This window comes from Peromyscus leucopus, chromosome 7 (assembly GCF_004664715.2).
Source record: "Peromyscus leucopus breed LL Stock chromosome 7, UCI_PerLeu_2.1, whole genome shotgun sequence".
NCBI lineage: Eukaryota > Metazoa > Chordata > Mammalia > Rodentia > Cricetidae > Peromyscus > Peromyscus leucopus.
Genome location: NC_051069.1, coordinates 40,702,309 through 40,721,158, shown reverse-complemented (window position 1 = coordinate 40,721,158; position 18,850 = coordinate 40,702,309). Strand labels below are relative to the sequence as shown.

Sequence of the window (18,850 nt, the reverse complement as noted above, 5' to 3'; positions counted from 1 at the left end):
TGGAATTAAACAGAGAAAGAGGAGGAGATATTTTTTGCTACTTTCTATATTAATTAGATTCATATTTCTGGGGCATACAACCTGAGATGAGCAAACCTATCTGAAGGGAAGGTTTCTTTTCACTCATAGTTTTAGTGGTTTTACTTCATGGTTGGCCGACTACTTTTGAACGTGTGTTGAAGGCAGACTATCATGTGAGGGAATGTGGTTGAGGATGAGTACAGTAACTCACCAAACTTGAACTTCTTATTAAAATAGCTTTGAGATTTAATCTGCATGCATGCTTCATGTATTTAAACTGCCCAGTTCAACAATGTTTAGTTGTAATTGTCAACTTGGGCAACTATCATTGCAATGCAGTTTTAGAGCATTTTTCCTCATCCCCAATAGAAACCTTATATCCATCCATTAGCACCAAAACCCCATTCCCCACAACCTCTTTGCCCCGTGCCTCAGCAATCAGTAGTCTTCCCTTTCTCCTTATAGACGAATCCATTCTGGACAGTTTGTATAAACAGAATCCTAACATGTGGGCTTTGCTTACTTCATTTGGCATAGTGTTTTTAAGATCCACCTATGTTGTAGCATGTACTAGAAAATAATATTCACCGTATGTCTGTATTGAAGCTTGATGACTCACTCATCAGCTGATGGACACTTAAGTTACTTCCACCTTTGGCTCTGTGAATAATGCTGTTATGAACATGGGTGAACAAATACCTGTGCGAGTTTCTGCTTTGACCTCTCTCTGTTCCATACCCAGAAATGTAATTGCTGCATCATATGGCAACTCTATGATTAATGTTTTGAGGACTTTTTCTAAAGTAGCTGCACCACTGTGCATCCCGACCAACAATGTGTGTGGATTTCAGTTTTCCACTTCCTCCCCAACGTTTGATATTATGCCTTCCTGATCATAGCCGTCCTTGCTAGTGAGAAGTGGGGTTTCATTGTGCTTTTGATTTGCACTTCCCTAGTGGCTAACAAGGTTGAGCAGCTTTTTGTGTGCTTATTGGCTATTTGTACATCTTTTCATAAAATCCAACTTAGTTTTTCTGTTGTTGATACTTCTTTTGTGTTATATATTGGAAGGCCTTGTTTAGTCCTAAATAAAGATACTTATTTATGTTTTCTTCTAAGGCTTTTATGGTTTACCTCTTATGTAGATTTGTGATCTGTTTTGAGTTAATTTTTGTATATGAAGGCCAGGAAAACTATGTGTTCTCAACAAACACCCTTTTCTAGTGCAATCCTTCTTGACTTACTTGAACCCAACTAGATAGCTCACACGAGACAGGAAGGAACCTTTAACAAGGGATAGACATGAACAGATAATCACCTCTGGAGAGACGACACCCCATCTTCCTTTTTGGGTAAGTCAGTATCTGATTTTGATGTCAGTGTTTTTGAAAGTGCCAGGCTGTGCCAAGACAGAATCTACATGTTGAAAGCAGCTCCATCGGGTATGAAAGAGGTTATACAAAAAGCAGTTACCCCATGCAGTAATCAAGTTAGAAAGGGCAGGTCTAAGGAAGCCACCTAATTGGCAAAGGAAAGCCCAGCAATTAGAGAACACCACCCACAGGCTTGGATTTACCCCACCTGGCTGTTTTCCTACAGCATGAAAAAAAAGTCAAAACAATCAAACCATTTTCTAAATGGAATAAAACATTCCAGTGCAAGCAATAATTAGAAGACAGCTACCCTCCTGGCTGCTTTCCGAATCGACCTCTGGCCCCTACCTCCCAGCACACCTGAGACATGCAATTATCCCACACCCAACCAGCACCAGGACTGCACCTTCGCGCGAACTCTGCAGCCTTCTCTGGGGGCTTGCTTCCTCATTAATTCCTAGAGACAGTTTGTTCCTTAGTTCAGAGAGGCCAGGCAACCCACTGGACATGAGGTCAGATGCTTCTCTGTCTCTCACAAATACATCTAGAACAGTGTGCTTTATTAGCTGTGTCTGTTGGTAGTCCCCCTCTGAACTCTAAATTGAGAAAAGAGAATGTTCTGTAGCTGAGGACATCAAGATGGATCTTTTTGCTTTCTTGCTGAGGTACTAAGAAGGGGTTCAGGCAGTCACCTCAGAGAGAACAGGATGGCAGTGTAGAAAGGTAAATCTGCCTTCCTTCCTCTTCCAGACAAGAAATGGTTGACAGAAAGAGCTTTCAGGGGTCCTGAAAGTGAGCCAAGGGCAGAGCTATGTTTAAACAGAAGACCCCTAACCACTCAAACCTAATATTCTTACCAGCAATTTATTCTGCTTAATGTGCAGTGGACATGTAGGACACGCCACTGTTTTTTTCTGTTTCCTAGTCATCTGCACTTACCCTATAGATGCCAGGCTTATAGGGTTTTGTTTCTCTCTCCCCTCTCTCTTCCCTCCAGCACAGTGGGGACCACAGAATTGATGATGGTTTCAGTGATGCCAGAGGAAAAATGTTTCGGTTCTCCTGCATGAATCTCTCTCAGAGCATTACTGCTCACATTAGTTATTTGTCCCAGGCTGAAGACCCAGGGTCATACAAGGTCTCAAACTGTATCCCAGTGCCAAAGATCTGACCAGGAGACCAACAACCCAGGACTCCATTCAACCAAAAGAGCAGCTTGAGGGGTCTTGGAAGTCTGTAGAATTCACATTGACTTTACCTGTTGTGGCCTCCAAAGGTTCAGATTATCTGGAAACATGGATTTTGTAGATAACAAACAATAATAATAATGGCAGCTAATATCCCTTATCTGTATCTTGTGTGGCAAGCGCTGCCCTAGATATTTTATAGACGTTACCTCAGTTAATAGCACAACTCTGTGAAGTAGAGACACACAGTAACCTGTCCAGGGCCATACAAATGACTGTTGACTCTCTAGAGACAAAGCAAAAACTTGGAAAAATAAAAGCATGACAGTATAGAACACCCACATTCTGGCCTGGGATTAGATCCTCTTTCAGAAGAAAATTGAGTTTTAACACTGCAGACACTGATTAATGAGATGTTTTCAGCCTGATACAAATGCTGTGGATCCACAGAAAAGCGATGTAGGATAAGCACCCCATCTAATGTGCAAGATTAAATTTACTCAACCCGCTATAGGTTACAGATGCTGACCAGTCAAAACTCGTCAGAGATCCTATCTTGCTCTTGGCAGCCTCAGGAGTGAGTCTGAGAATCAAACACTAATCTTTTTCCAGTTCCAATTAGGTTACTAGCCTTGAGACATCTTTATTACCCAATTATCTTTTTCTTTCCTTCTCAGTACCTGAAGAGATAGCCTTGAAAGAGTTTTTAGCAGGAAAATAAGTGAAGCAATCTGGAGCTCAACAATGCCTGGCTGTTCTGAAGGAGTCGGGACTCAGCACTCACAGCTGAACGCCAAGCCCTTGTGGCTCCCGCCATTTTGAAGTTCCTAAGCATCCCAAAGCGTTCTGCCTGCTGTCTGTTCCCCGACATCACGGACACATTTCCATTCATCCACTGAAATCAGCTTCACGGGGCCTCTTCCGCAAAGGCTCCCCTTCTCTTCTGCTTCTGAAGCCTGTCAAACCTTCCCCTGTCACCCTGGTTACTTTGTGTAGCTTAGTTTTCAGGTCTGTGTCCCCGACGTGACTGAAAATATTTTTATAGTTTGTGTGTTTTGATTACTATTTCTAATTAGCACGCCAAGCATTAGATTTCACTAAGTGTTTTCAAATATCATTTGCTTGTGGTGACCTCCCCTCTTTCCTCCCATTCTCAGCCTCCCCTCGTACTCCTCGCCTCGTCTTTCCTGTCCCTTCGACACATTTTTCTCCTCTCACAATCCTTTTGAGTTTCCTGACTTACACTCACAGCCACCACATGGAAACACAAAGAATCGCAAAAAAAAAAAAAAAAAAAAAAAAAAAAAAAAAAAAAAAAAATGGTTTTAAGAGGACAGATTCCGATTGTCACTTTGTCTCTATTACCTGTTATAAATTACCTGGTCCATATGTTATTACTGCTAACAAGAACTAACAGCTTTGTTCTCTTCTCTCCAGAAGGGACCTGAGTTTGGTTTGCCTAGAATGTTCTCAGAGGCTCAATCTGCAGTTACTTCCATTTTGATGTGTACGGTTGATAATCACCACCAACTACTCCACAACTGTGCCAGCAGCCGAGTGGCTCATGGAAAACAAGTGACGTCAGGGCCCAGGGCGCACGCGTTGTCCCACGGGGACTGGGCGGTGCTGGCCCAGAGGACTGGTTGTCAGTTCGTTATTCAAATGACTCATGAGAAGATTGCTGATAACCAATTTAAACAATACTCTGCTACTCGGGAGACATTGATTTCCATGATGATGATTGATGAGGAAAGAGGTAGGTGGTGGAACTTAAAAGGAAAAGAACCAAAGGGACGGGCCCAAAACAGGCAGGGAGAGGCACACAATGGGAATGCAGTCCAGCACCTCTCACTCCCAAACTCGGTTCCTTCAAAGAACGACACCCCCCCACCCCAGTTCCCACCCTAAATTTCATGTGTGTAGAGCCTTATAGAACTTTTAAAATGACTCTACTTATCTGAATTTCATTGTCCTTCAGTTTCAACATCTGTCTGCAGCTGTCTTCACTACCTCATCTGAACTCTTTGGGGGCTCATCAACTAAAATGAAATAATCCCCACTGAGTCTTTCTGCGCCCCCTTGCTGCTTCCTGGGCCTTCTTCCTCCAGCTCCACAACAAATTCCACTGGAAGCAGAGGTTATATTTTCTTTTCTTTCCCATGGTGCCTAGGACAGGGATAGCTAGGTGAGGAACAGCAATGTTTGGATATGAAGTGTGTCACAGCATGGTCCCAGAGGTGGGACTTCAAGGAAGTGACCACATTATGAGGGCTCTGACTTTATGACAGGTTCATAAACTGATAGGCCACTGGGAGGTGGGAACTGGTTGAAGGGAGCAAGCTTTGAAATAACCTGGCCTGTCCCTAGCTCTGACATGGGTCTCTGAAATCAGAATCCCCAGAAGGGCTTATCCTGCTACCCAGGTGACTATAACACCCACCAACTTTAAAGATTCCTGCATTCAGGGACAGAGGCACAGAAACATGTCTTTTTTATGATTTTTGCTACTGCTGGGAGGGGAACAGAGTTCTTTGGAAGCACTAGCAGGTGGGATTCAGAATAGCAGCTGGGAAGCTTCTAGGCTTTCTTCTTTGATGTCTAAGGAAACTGAAGAAGGAAAAAAAAAAAGACTATCTCTCTAGTTAAGAGATGAGGTCAAGTTCAAACAGCCTCCCTCCCAACCAGCACTTTTGACGACCTTCCTGTCTTGATGCCCAAACTACCAATGGTCCTTCCTGCCTCCCCACAGTCCCACAGTGGGAATTCCTCCCATAAGGATGGGTGCAGGGTTACACTCTTTGCCCTTTCTTACCATCTTCTTCCATTTCATCCTGCGGTTCTGATACCAAGTCTTGACTTGCAGCTGAGTAAGTCCCAGAGACTGGGCCAAGTCCAACCTAGAAGGCATGAGACACAAAGTGTGAGGAAGAGAGGAGAGAGCAAGAGAGGTAAGGTCATGCCGGCACCGGGCACTTGCTTCTAAATCTCAGACTGTCACCATTAGACCAGTCCGTCCCCAAGAGGAAGAATGTCTCCCTTCTGAGAACACTGTGCAGGAAACTGGAAGGCTTAGAAATAGTGACCACACTCAAGAACACAGGCAAACGTCTTTCTCCTACATACATTCTCTGAAATGAACCTAGACATCTGAGCTTTCAATCTTCACCCTGATCCCCAAACACTGGAAATTAAAAAGTAAAGGTATACTTCTACGGGAATTCCACTCCTCAGTCCAGATCCACCGCCCTCAAGTCCCCCAGCTCCCATGACCTCTCTTACTCAGCAGTCCCCCAATGGATCATGTTGTCAACTATCTTCAGAGCACATGTTACTTCAGCCTCCCCAGCCCAAGACCAAGTCTTTCACATCATTTATGTTTACAAAAGTACCTACTATTGCATGTTAAATCCAGAAGCAGGGTTCATGCATAGCCATGTATATGTGGTTAGGTGCATGCATGTTGGTGTGCGATGTGTGGATACCCAAAGTTGATGTCTGGTATCCTCTCCATCACACTCCACTTTATTTATTGAGACAGGATACCTTGCTGAACCCAGAGTTCTCTCATTGCCCCGGGTATCCCCTGTTTCTGCCTAAATGCTGGGATTACAGGGAGCAGCCACACCTGTCCAACTTTCATGTGGGTTCTGGAGGTCTGAACTTCAGTCCTTATACTTGTGAAGCAAGTGACTCATCCACTAAGCCATCTCTTGAGTCCCAGGAATTGACTGTAGCTGCCCTAAATTATTATAATGATTGGAATGTAAAACCATAACGAGTCCAATGAAGCATTAAATCCATAGTCCCTCCTGCTTTCTGTGCTCATCATGTTTCTACTTTTCTCTATGGTCTTCTGAAAAGCCCTTAAGTCAAAGCCATTGTCACAGAGTGTACAATGGGAGGTAATTCCGACAACACAGCAACCATTTCCAGAGTGTGACAGCATCCCAGACACAGGTTAAGCCCCTGTCCAGGGCTATCTTTTCATCATGATGGTATAATTATTCCCATTTTACAGATAGAAGATTTAAAGCTTAGAGAAAGATTAGAATTTCTCAACCATATAGCCAAATTCTTCCTGACACTTGATTTTCTTTTAAATAACGTTTATTGGAACACAGACAAGTTTGTTTGCTTTCATATTGCTCATGGCCACCTCTGTGACACATCAGCAGACTCCAGTAGCTGTGACAGACCATATGTCCCCAAAAGCCTGAAATCAACAGTCTTCTGTCTCTATTTTTGCTGACTCCTGGGTCCTGGACTGAGAGTGAAATCCACCCATGGCTGACTTGTATGCCACCTTCTATGTGAGGACCACCTTTTGGGTGATGGCCCACCTCACAACACTTCTCTACAAAGCAGAACTGTCAAAGAGACACAGATGCCACAGCCTGAGGGCACAGCCATCACTCCAAATGGAGCTCAATGGGGGAGGGGCAATTAGTCAGGTTTCTACCCTTAGTCCTTAAGGCTGCAGCCAGGGACCTGTGTGGCTACCTGGACCCCAGGTGGAGGGACATGAGACCTGAGAAAACATGAGCTGCCTGCCTGCAACCTCCCTGAAGCACCAAGCCTGCTGAGTGAGGCAGTTATGGCTCATCCATCAGCTTGAGCGACGACCACCACTACCCGAAGGTTCCCGGGTTTCTGAGAACTGCCACTTGCGGATCTAGGGCCGCTATTTCTTGCAAGCCTACACAGGCTCAAACCTAAGCCATGGGCAGTTCAGGTGCGATGCCTCAGCTGCAGCTTTCTTTACCTGAGGAGACCTGGCATTGGCAGGAACATTGAGCTCTGACCCTGGTTATCAGCCAACTCTTAATGCTCACAGGCACAGCTGCCCAGGATTCCTGATCAGGGTATATTAATTAAGCCTCTAATAATAATTTTAAAAATAGAATCTGCCTTCAAAGGAATGTTGAGCCTGTCTCAAAGCTCCATTCACACGTACCTGGTCATCCCTGCAGAGGGGCTACTGGCAGCTGAGCATTTTATAACCGACCAAAGCATTAAACTTCCAGGGCCCATAGCACTTAGCTTCTTCCCATTAATGAAGCACTGTGCCCTAAGCAGTCATTCATATGAACCAGAAACTCAGGGGGATCCCATGGTTCTGGTCCCAGGGTCATTCTAGGCTCTGGTGGTCCTAAGGGTCCTCTCAGGCCCCTGCAGGGTTTCCCTGAGTCTGGTTCACCTGAGGCCATCAGGTGCATTAGTCAGTGGAAGGCTCATGGTTCTGCCATGGCATTAGCAAATGCTGTTAGCTCACTTGGGAAAAATGCATCCTTGACTCACACTGGCTGCAGAAACGTCTCACTGTCATCAGCTTTCTCTCATTACCTGCCACCGTTACAAATTCTCACTTCCCTGCACATCCACTCAAATGGAGTCACCTAGGAAACCGGGGAAACAAACACGAAGGAGGCGGGCGGGCACTGTGGGAGGAGGGAGTGCTCATGGCTCTGGTCACGTAGGGAGGTAGGGAACATGGGGAGGGCGGGTTGAGGCGTCAGCCTCAAAGCCAGCCAGATGGTGTCCTCCTCCCTAGGCAAGTGAATCAGTTCTGTGTGGGTCACCTGAGAGATGCCTGGGCAAGTATCAGGAGGCCCCAGCAGATTTTTTTTAAAGAACATTTCTGATTTTTTTAAAGTTCTCTAGCATCTGAGAAATAAGCCTAACTTTTATCCGTACTTTCTGAACGAAGCCTCTTAGATACCACAACCTTACAACTAACAATGATGGCTGCTCCACCTGGTTACACGAGTCCATGAAGCTTAGTTACCTGCTGTCAGGGCATCACGTGTATTAATTCCCAATTCACAGACCTGTCTGCCCAAATGTGACCCCCAGTGTCAAAATTCAAAGCAAAGCTCACTTCTCCCCTCCCATCCCAGCCTATAACCACCTTTCGGCTTCCGTGAATAGCATCCTTGTTTCCTAGTGGCCTGCCTCATTCAGGGACCACAGGAACACTCAACTCCCTCCCTCCCCCCTCATCCAGCATCAGTGCTGCCCATTCCACTTTCAAACATTCCCCCCTTCTCCTCTCACCTCTCTATTCCTAGTGTAACATCCTGCAGCTAGCTATCCCTAGATTCGTTCCTGCCCCATCACCTGCCAGCTGTGGTGCTACCAAAGCTCTGATTCTAAAATGTAAACCTGGCTCTTATGGGTCAGTGACTGCCTCAACAGCAAGACCTTGTTCTTCAGCCAGGCATCTGAGGTCTTTCTTACCCGTTTACACGCTAAGTGGAAAGACCCATGCTTGCGGTTCCATCAACTTGCCCAGGGAGACAAGAGTCCATGCCTTTTGAGGACATCCCCTCTATGTAGGATGCTCTGTCTCTTCTGGATCCAAAGCTCTTCTTAACGGCTTCCCTGCCACACTTAGCAATACCTTTGGGTTTCTATGGCAACATAAGGCACCGGTTCTGGCTCACTATGCTACAGCGATGGCAGTCGATCTGCCCCATGAAGTCCTTCAAAGCAGGGCTCCATTTACGGCTTTCTGGACCCCTGCCACCCTGCTCTGCCAGCACCCAAGAAAGAGACCCTCCGCAAGCAGCCGGCTTGTGGAACCAGCAGACAAATTCTCCCTGAAGGAGTGATTTGCAGATTGCTCTTTCACTTCCATTTTGTTTTCTAAACAACTACTAAATAGCTTGAGGCATTCATTTGCATTCCCCACCCCATTCTCTTTCATAGGACTGGGGTCAACCAAATATGGACAAAGCAGTTAGCAAAAGAAAAAAAAAAGATTTTTTTTAAAAGACCTGGAAAAGTCCCCCCAATAAATAGTCTCATCCCTGAACTCAGCCATCTCGGGTGAGATAAGACAACACACCTCAGCGTATTTTGTAGTTAAGATACTGAAGACAGAGGGTGGGGTATTAGGTCTCTACAGAAAGCAAGGGTTACAATACCCCCACATGAGTTGCAAAGGGGTCTAAAGAGGAGACTTCCCTCCCGCTCAGCGGGGATCTCTGCCAAGTGGCTCTGCTTCAATCCTGATCAGACACGCTATGGTGTCAGAAGCCTCCTCACCTGAATCAGTTCAGGCCTTTCCAAACCAAAGCCAGGCCAGCAAACTGAGTCCGCTAGGAAGGGCTGAAATCACAGCTCCAGTGTCCAGGACTAGACCCACCGCACGAAATGTTGGGGACTTAACAAACCCAACTAGCTTCCTGGCAGAGAGCCTAGGCAACTATTTGCCAGACGTTTCCCTGCTTGTTACACTGAAGGAGTTCATCTAACACATAGAGGAGACAGAGGAGAGCATACATTCAGGCTCTGGGCTGATACACAAGATTCAGGTGGGCTGCCTCTTCTAACCCAACATTGACAGGACTTGAGCAAAGGAATGGAATCTGAACCGAGAGTGTAACCCAACACTGAATGTGTCCTCCGTGAATCCACACCCCACAGAGAGCAAAACTCTTCTTCAGGGTGGTACCTACAGAGAGTGCCTTCCTTATGCCCTCACCTGTCTGGCGTAGACAGGTACTTCTGCTTCTGGAATTTCTTCTCCAGGCCCATGAGCTGCAACTCCGTGAAGATGGTGCGACTCCTGCGTGGCTTCTTCTGCCGCTGCGTGGGTTGTTCTGTCTCCGACTCGCTGCTGGCTAATGCCTCAGCACCAGGGGTCTCGGTGGCGGCGGTGCAGCCTCGGTGACTGGATGGCGGGATAACACTGGGGTGATTCCCGGGCCGGTGGGAACCAGGTGGGAGATGACTGTGGGCTGTCGGGTGATCACAGAGAGGAGAGGATATGCCCGTAAGGAAGGAGAGCCTGGAAAACAAAGAGTCAAGTCACCACAGAGTGCAGGAGAGACCAGGGACGAGGAGTCAGAAGACAATCCCTTGCTAAGACCTGCATGAATGCTAGGCCTTTTGCTGGTCAGAAGATTCAGGTGAGGCAAGCAAAAATGAAGAGAAAAGCAGCTCAAGACCCTGAGCCTCAGGGTGGGGCCAGCTACATGGAACTTTGCTCTAGCTTGGTGTGTGAGGCCATCTGTGCCCCCACTTAACCAAGAAAGGTTCTTGAACGTCCTCTCTTTTAAATAACTCCCCTTCCCTCTGTGAACGCCTAAATTCTGGGTTCAGGGATATAGTAGGTCAATGAAACCATGCAAATATAAAGCAATAGCTAAGAGGCTAGAAACATGTACATCTCAATTCCAATAACAGATCTGTAATATGAAAATTTCCTAAAATCCTATGGTCTTCACCAAAGACCTGCTTATAAAATCACAGACTCAAAAACCTCTGTGCCTTGAATCATAACAACGTTCAGAGCAGGAGGATGCTTAATGACTATCCCACTCAACTCCCTCATTTCAGGGCACACTAGTCTAGAGAAGTTAAGTGACTTGTCTAAGACAACATAACCAGGAAAAGCAGATCGAGGGGTCAAACCACAGTCTTCTGGCTCCAAGTCCAGGGCTCTTAGCATCAGGGTCATGAGTCACACGTTTATAAGGGGGAACCAACAGATGTTTAGTTCACATAAAAACCTGGCTCAATTATGACTGGCTACCAGTGGCACTGTTTAAGGAGGGTTCTCGGGCTGGGTGGAACTTTCTGGGGTTGATTAACAATGTCTGCCACCAGCAGGTGGTGGGTGCAAGGGTTCAGGGACATATGTACTGGTTTTACACTGCTTCTTAGGAATTTCAAAGCAAAACTGCTTTTGCAGCTAACAATCTAAGTCTATGAAGAGCACATAAAAGTGACCGCTTTCCTTTCACTGTTTAATAATAGTATGAGATTCAAAGTGTCTGGACTATCACCTTTGTATCTCACTCTGTCTCTCTGGTCTCAATTCTGACATCGAGACAATAAGCGTAGCTAGCTTCAGAGAACTCTTCAAATTCTGACATAATGACGCCACCAAAGCATCTCTCATCCCACATTCGACAGCTGATGAAAACAGAGAAGACTGGGGGCTGTCCTTTGAACCTCGCTGCATCCCTGCCAGTGTGGCCATAAGGCAGAACAAGCGAGAGTCAACCAACATTCATACTAGTCCTGGGCTGAAACCAACTACATCATAGCAGCCCCCGGGTGCTGCCGTGAACCAGCTCTCCTCTAGCTTGGCATCGCTCTTGTATTCATCCCTGTGTCTGTGTTCTGGACGCCAGGCCTAGTCATGAAAACAGATAACCGCCCTTGTCCTTTGAGCATGCTCTAGTGAGGCCCAGCAGAAACCACAAAGTTGTTAAGTAACAATAAATCACCAAGCGCAACAACTTCCAGGAACCCTAAAGCCAACTCTAACACTTGAGGTTTTATGTTGTGGATTCATTTTAAGAAACAATAAAAATCAGGGCTGGAGCAAGGGCTCAGTGGTTAAGAGCTCTTCTGTTCTTCCCAAGGACCAAAGTTTGGTTCCCAGAACCTGTGATAGGCAGAACACATCTGTATGTAATCTAGTTCCAGGGGATACTAGGTCTCTGGTCTCCAAGGACACTGCAATCACTTACACACATACTGACACATAAAGGTAATAAAAGTTAATTTAAGAAAAAAATTCATCTAGAAGTAGTACTTTATAGGCTGAAAATCAAGATCCTGGATGTGGACTTTTGATCTCTCAGCACACATGAGAATTGACACTACATAAGAAAGTCTACAAGCTTCTATGAAGACAAATGTTTCTCATCTCAAATCACTTTCTATACTTTCTTACAAACTTCATTCTTTGTGAAATGAGTTTCTGACCTAGGAATTTAAGAGCTTTACCAAGTAGGAAATGGAAAATATCTACTTGTAAGTCTAAGTTTTTATTACTGTTCTCATTTGTAAAGGAGGTGAACATTTCTTTCTTTCTTTCTTTCTCTCTCTCTTTCTTTCTTTCTTTCTTTCTTTCTTTCCTTTTTTTTTTGCTAAAAGTGGTATAATATGTTGTATTGATAAATATGTGGAGTAGCTGGCATTCATATACTATTGCTGGGAATATAAAAGAGGAAAAAGCATTTCACAGGCTCATCATCAACATCTACGAAGTCACTCACTAGCAGAAAACTTTGTATGAGCTCTGCTGTCCATGCATACAGGGTTGTGTGTACCAGCATATCCACTACAATCTTGTTGACAGTAGTGGAAAGGGGACACAATCCACAGACCTATTTAAGAGGACAATAAACTGGGTTTTATTTGTAGTGTGAGCTATCTGTATAATCTGATAAATACATAGATGAATGGATAAACATTGTCCAAATATATATTATTCAGTGAGAAAATACAATATAAGATTTGTGTCATCAGAAAAGCTGCATGACCGCTGTTACAAATGCATTCTTTTTTAGAAAACCATTACCTCATAAATAACAATAACGACCTCTAGGGGGAAGGGAAAGTAAAATAGAATAGAAAGGAATCTACTGGTATTGATCTCATCGGGTATGTAATCTGCCCAGAATACTCTCTGATCATGGACTATGGGTCATAGCCACTCTGGAAGCCGGGGTTACGGCTATGAATCAAGTAGAGTTCCACCTACATGGTGTTTGCATTTTGGTAAAGAAGGTAACAGAGTCACAGGCGGTGGCGAACTCTATGAAGAAAGATAGAGCAAAGAGAGAAGAACCAGAGCAGGGGAGGGAAGGAGGGTGATTAGAAATGGAATCAGGGAAGCCTCTGAGGAAAGGTGGCCTCGCAGAGGACAAGTGCACCTCAGTGTGTTGGAGTCTGCAGAAGACACAGGGTTGAGCACCGAGGCACAGAACCAGCATGTACAAACCCAGTCAGTGGGACAAGCTTTGACTCAAAGATTACTAAGTGGGCAGAAGTGAGAAGAACAGAAAAGTTCAGAGAGACCTGATGGTGAGAAGTGATTCAGAAGGATGAAAAGCCATCCATGAGAGTCCAGCTGGGCAAGGAATCTGACCTAATGATTAATCTGGCCTAGTCATTAGTGAGCTTTATGGAGACTGTGGAGAGCAGGCTACAGAAGCTGCTAGGAAAGCTACAAAACCAGTGAGAAGTCCAGGCCAAATCCCAGGCCCTAGAGCAGCAGTTCTCAACCTGTGGGTCATGACCCCCTTGGGGGTCGAATGACCCTTTCACAGGGGTCAAATATCAGATCTCCTGCATATCGGATATTTACATTATGATTCCTAACAGTAGCAAATTTACAGTTATGAAGTAGCAATGAAAATAATGTTATGGTTGCGGGGGGGGGGGGGTCATCACAACTTGAGGAACCGTATTAAAGGGTCACAGCTTTAGGAAGGTTGAGAACCATGGCCCTAGAGGCATTTGGGGCTGTGGTGCAGTCTGATTCTGGTTTATTTCACTGATACTATGACAGGGTCTGGTGGACAGTTTCGGGTGACAGCCAGGTTTTCTGTCTTAGCAAATGGAGAAATGGCACAGAACTTCACCACAACAGAAAGCCTGGTCAAAGAGCAAGGATGCCGTGGTAGACAGGAGCTGTTAGACATCTCTGAGGTGTTGAGGAGGCAGCTGGGTAAACCAGTCTGGAGTTGAGGGAAGCATGAAGCCAGAGGAGATTTGACTCACGAAGTGTATGAGGCATTTTGAGCCATGAACTGAATGAGATCACCTAGGCAGTGAGTAGAAGGAAGGAACAGAGACCCACGGACTGAGCCTGGGGCACACCAACGTCTGCGTTCACAAGGAGGCAGAGATGCCAGCCCCAGACATCGAGGAAAGGACAGGGGAATGGAAAGGCAGCATGCCCTCCCTCGTGTTCCAACCCAGATGACATGTCTGCTGCCTGGACCCTCTGTCACATGCTTGTGTTACTTTTGTCAATGTTAAAAAGGCAGAGTTCAGTTAAACAAGCTTTGAGTTCCATTCTCATTCTAAAGTTTTGATTAATTTTCAGTTTTTCTTGAGCTTCTAAGGAGGTGGGCAAAGAGAATCGATGTTTTGTGACACTCTTGGAAAGCAAACCGGGAGTTCTCTTAGACAAAAGGGACTCTCTCTTCATCACATCAAGGGTCTACAGAAGTTTTTCTTTATGCTGGGAGATGTTTGAGTTCATATCCTAGGTTGAATCATGTTCTTTCCTTTAGAATAAATTTCACTATATGTAGAAAAATAAGAGATTTTTGTACATGTGAAAAAGAAAACAGCCTTGGGTGGGGAAAAAAAAAAACCCTATGCTTCCTAAATTATTTAAAAGTTTACTCAAAATAGATCATAGATCCCAAACACACAGAGAAAAATCTCATAGCTTTGGAGGAGTAGGCTGAGAATTCTTAGTAGTGGCACCAAAAATACAATGCATTTTTTAAACGGAAAAAAGAAAGAAAATCTTCATCAAAATTGAATCTTTAATATACAGCATGTTTTTTCATATTGGAATCTAGATTTAAATGTGTGTGTGATATGTATCACAATTCATAAATGATTTGCATAGAGAGTATATTAAAGATTTCATTTGATAAAAAAGAGCAAAAGTAGGCAAGGTGTGGTGGTCCATATCTGTAATCCCAACACTAGGGAGGTTGAGGCAAGAGGACCGCAAATTAGAGGCCAGCTTGGGCTAGATAGTGACAACTAGTCATACGTATTCTGAATATATTTTTTAATGACACAGATTTGAAGTTATATGTAAAAACACATCATCAAAGGTGATTAGGATGATTAGTCACTGTGAAATCAAACCTGAAATTCCAACATACAGGGTTAGAAATGTCCACAACTTTTTATAAGTTGATAAAATCGAGTGCTGACAAGAAAGAGTAGCAACTGGAATTCTTACGACCCGCTGAATGGCCAATCTTCTTTGGAAATAAGGCTGGCAGTTTCTTACAAAGTTAAACACGCAGACACTATATGACCCAACAAAGCAAGTTCCTAGGTGTTGATCCAAGTGAGAAGAGCACACAAAACCTACAAGCTGATGCTTACGACAGCTTATTAGCAATTACCAAACACTGGAAACAATCCAAGTGCTCCTCTGCTAGAGAGGGATAAATAACCCAGCATTCACAATAAACACTCTATACTACCCAGAGAGGAAAAGAGAAAATTCGGAATGCACAGAGCACAGGGAAATCTCAAATGCATTGTTCTAAGTAAAGCACTAAATGCTGCATGATTTCATTTGCCTGAAATCATGTTCTGGACACAGCATAACTGTGTTAGGAACTGAAAGGTGCTGAAACTATTTTGTACCTTGAATCCAGCAGTAGTTAGACAGCTTTTTTTTTTTTTCGTCAAAACTCATATCCATATAATACTGAAATTTTGCTGAATGCAAGCTAAAAGAAATGGAAAACAGCTCAGATTTTTTTAAGGCAACTTTAATTTCCATACATTTGTATTCTCAGATGTCATGAATCTGTATGTAGGGTTCCCTAACCCTGGGTTCTGGAGATTGAGCCTGGGGCCTCACATATGCTAGGCAAGCATTCTGTCACTAATTAAATGTCTATCTTTTGATAAGTTTTTGTTTGGGCTGAAGAAATAGCTTGGCTGTTAAAAGCTAGGCTCACAACCAAAACTATAAATTTTTGTTTATTTGGTTGTTGTTGCTGCTATTACTCTTGTTTTTTAAGATAGGGTCTCATATATCACAGGCAAGCCTTAAACTTTCTATGTAGCTGAAGATGACCTTGAACTCATCATCCTCTGCCTCCATCTCCCAAGTGTTCGGATTATGGGAGTGCACCACCATACCTGGCTGTTATACCTATCTTAATCATTTTGTTTTTATCACCAAATGAACACACATTTTATAAAAAAGGAATACAAAGCAATTCAAAGTGTATAAGGTAAAAGACACCCCCTCAGTGTTGTTAATGCCAAGTTTCTAAGATAAATGCAGAAGTGCTGTTGTGTGCGTACAAACACGTGTACCAAATCTAGTGATATGTATGAACTCTGAAATGCATAGCTGTGAGATGTCAGTTCAGTGTAAACAATTCTAACACCATAATATTGGGCTATTCAATCGCTTAAATGCCAGCTTTAAGATTTTGTAAACTGCCCCCCCCCCCAAAAAAAAAAGAAGCTAGGAATTTTCCTTCATCAGCATTCTGGGAGCCTGCAGGGGAATTCCTATAACCAGAATCCTGAGACTCTTGCTTCCTAGAAAAGCTGCCAGACTGGGAAGGAACTGCCCTTCCCATGGCGACCTCTACACAGGAGTCACACAGAGAATACAAGACAGGAGAGGAAGGTAGGAGGCGATGACAGGACAAGAGTGGTGGGGACATGTTTTAGAGGGTGTTGGGAATCTGCAATTTTGATAAAAGTGGAGGCTATAAAGAGAATGATTCTGGAAAGGGTATTAACTAAGAGGTGTACTATATAACATCCATGGAAAGCTTAGAAGAGTTTCCTACCCAAGGCTTCTTTTTTTTTTTTTTTTCAAGACAAGGTCTCTTGCTATGTAGCCCAGGCCAGCTATAAACCCAAGGCCCTCCTGCTTTTTACCTCCCAAGTGCTGGGACTGAAAGTATGTAGCATGTATGGCTCCATGCCAAGCAGATTTCTATTGTCTTCAAATGTAATTCTACGCATACAGCGTACCACTCAGGGCCCTAGAGGTGGTTGGTTAATATTTTATATAAATACAGTCTGATTCTGAAGTCTGTTCTGCTGTATTAATTTCACTTTGACTACTGCTAAACATGGGAGCACATTCTTGACACTCTGGAAGCAGAGGCAGGTGGATCTCTGTGAGTTCAAGGCCAGCCCAGTGTACATAACAAGTCCTAAGCTAGTCAAGGCCACATAGAGAGGGCCCATCTCAAATAACAACAAATTCACTTTAACTCCTGTAGGTTCCTTAAGATATTTTTTTTATCAGATAGACCAAGTTCCCCTTTATTCTTTTCATAAATCTTGACTGTTGTCATTCATTACTTGTCTAATTGAACTCTTTTAAGAAACAACACACACACACACCCAAAAAAAATGAAGAAGCAAATACCAATAATATCTTAGTAAAATTATGCTAACCTCATAGATTAATTTCAGAAAGGAGAACTCTTGATGATCTTACCCTCTAATGAAGATGATTTCCAGAGATTTGTGCAGTTTGCTAAATAAAAACTAAAACCAATGAAAACCTCTAAAATCTTCTCTCTCTCTCTCTCTCTCCTCTCTCTCTCTCCATCTCTCTCCTCATCTTCTGGTGGGGGCATAGTACCTTAGGGCACATCAGAATCACCAAAATCTATAGTATTTTTTTTTTTTTTTTTTTTTTTTTTTTTTTTTTTTCATTTTCTGTGTGTTTGGTTTTAGCTACTTTAGAGTGTCAACTCACAAATCGCTGCTCTGCTGATCTATTAGTCACACCCGATATCAAGAATCTTAACTGAATACGCTAATGCAAATTCAGTGACAAAAATTACATCCAGCTCCCACCATCTAGGAGCACTTCTAAGGTTGAGAGCACACACCGAGGGAGGACCACCATCATGAGAAATACAGTTGCAGTGAGACTCAGGCTTCTGTGTATTTGCTGTAGATCTCTAAAGTGTAGAAGCGCCTAGCATGGTGGGTAAGGAGTGTGCATCAAAGTCCTGAGTCTCCTGAAGGGTAAATCCATACACACAAAAAAGTGAGGCAAAGTACGCTCAAGTCAGATGCTCCTGTCTTTTCTTGTATGACCTGATTTTCATCAAAAATAGCTCTGCTCAGAGCTTTAGTTTCACAAAACAGTTGCATCATCATTTCATATCCCCATCAAAATGCTGAGATACTCTGGTCATATCCCTACATTTTTACCTAAAAGTAGGGGGGAATTTACAAATGAATGCATAATTCTTAGAAATTATCACTAAGAATGTTGACTGAATACAGCTGCCAGGCTAGCCTGGACCATTCACATGCACTTTTGAAACCCAGGCAGTTATCTGCCTGAGAGGGAGTGATGACTGTAATAAACTGGACACTCTATTTAAACAAACATATTTTTTGTTGACAGAAGGAGTGTAAACATGACCGCACTGGATACATTTTCTAATAGTTGTTTTTCTTCAGCTTAAACAGGGTTTTCCCATAGGAAGAATAGAGCATAACTGTGTGTATGCTATATCTATAAATACTTCCCTTGCTGAATATTTGGCCTTTCTGAGACTCTGCCTTTGGATTTTAAAGCCTGCATATATTAGTGGTTGACTGATGTCTAGGAACATCTCAAAGGTTTGAAGAGATAGGCTAAATAGAGTAGTCACAACTCTGGATTCATGGATTCTGCACCCACGAGTTTACCCAACCTCAGGTTGAAAATCTTTTTTAAACAATTGAGTCTGTACTAAACATGCATGCCTTTTTTTCATT

At 43.7% G+C, this 18,850-nt stretch overlaps 1 protein-coding gene across 1 annotated transcript in view; it reads right to left on the bottom strand.

The window, feature by feature from the left end:
• The window catches only part of Barx2 (BARX homeobox 2), a 67,700-nt gene that overhangs the window by 2,748 nt on the left and 46,102 nt on the right, over positions 1-18,850 (bottom strand). The window contains 3 exon segments of the mRNA XM_028879076.2: positions 5,394-5,478; positions 10,068-10,245; positions 10,248-10,373. Of these exon segments, the coding sequence (XP_028734909.1) occupies positions 5,394-5,478; positions 10,068-10,245; positions 10,248-10,373 (389 nt within the window).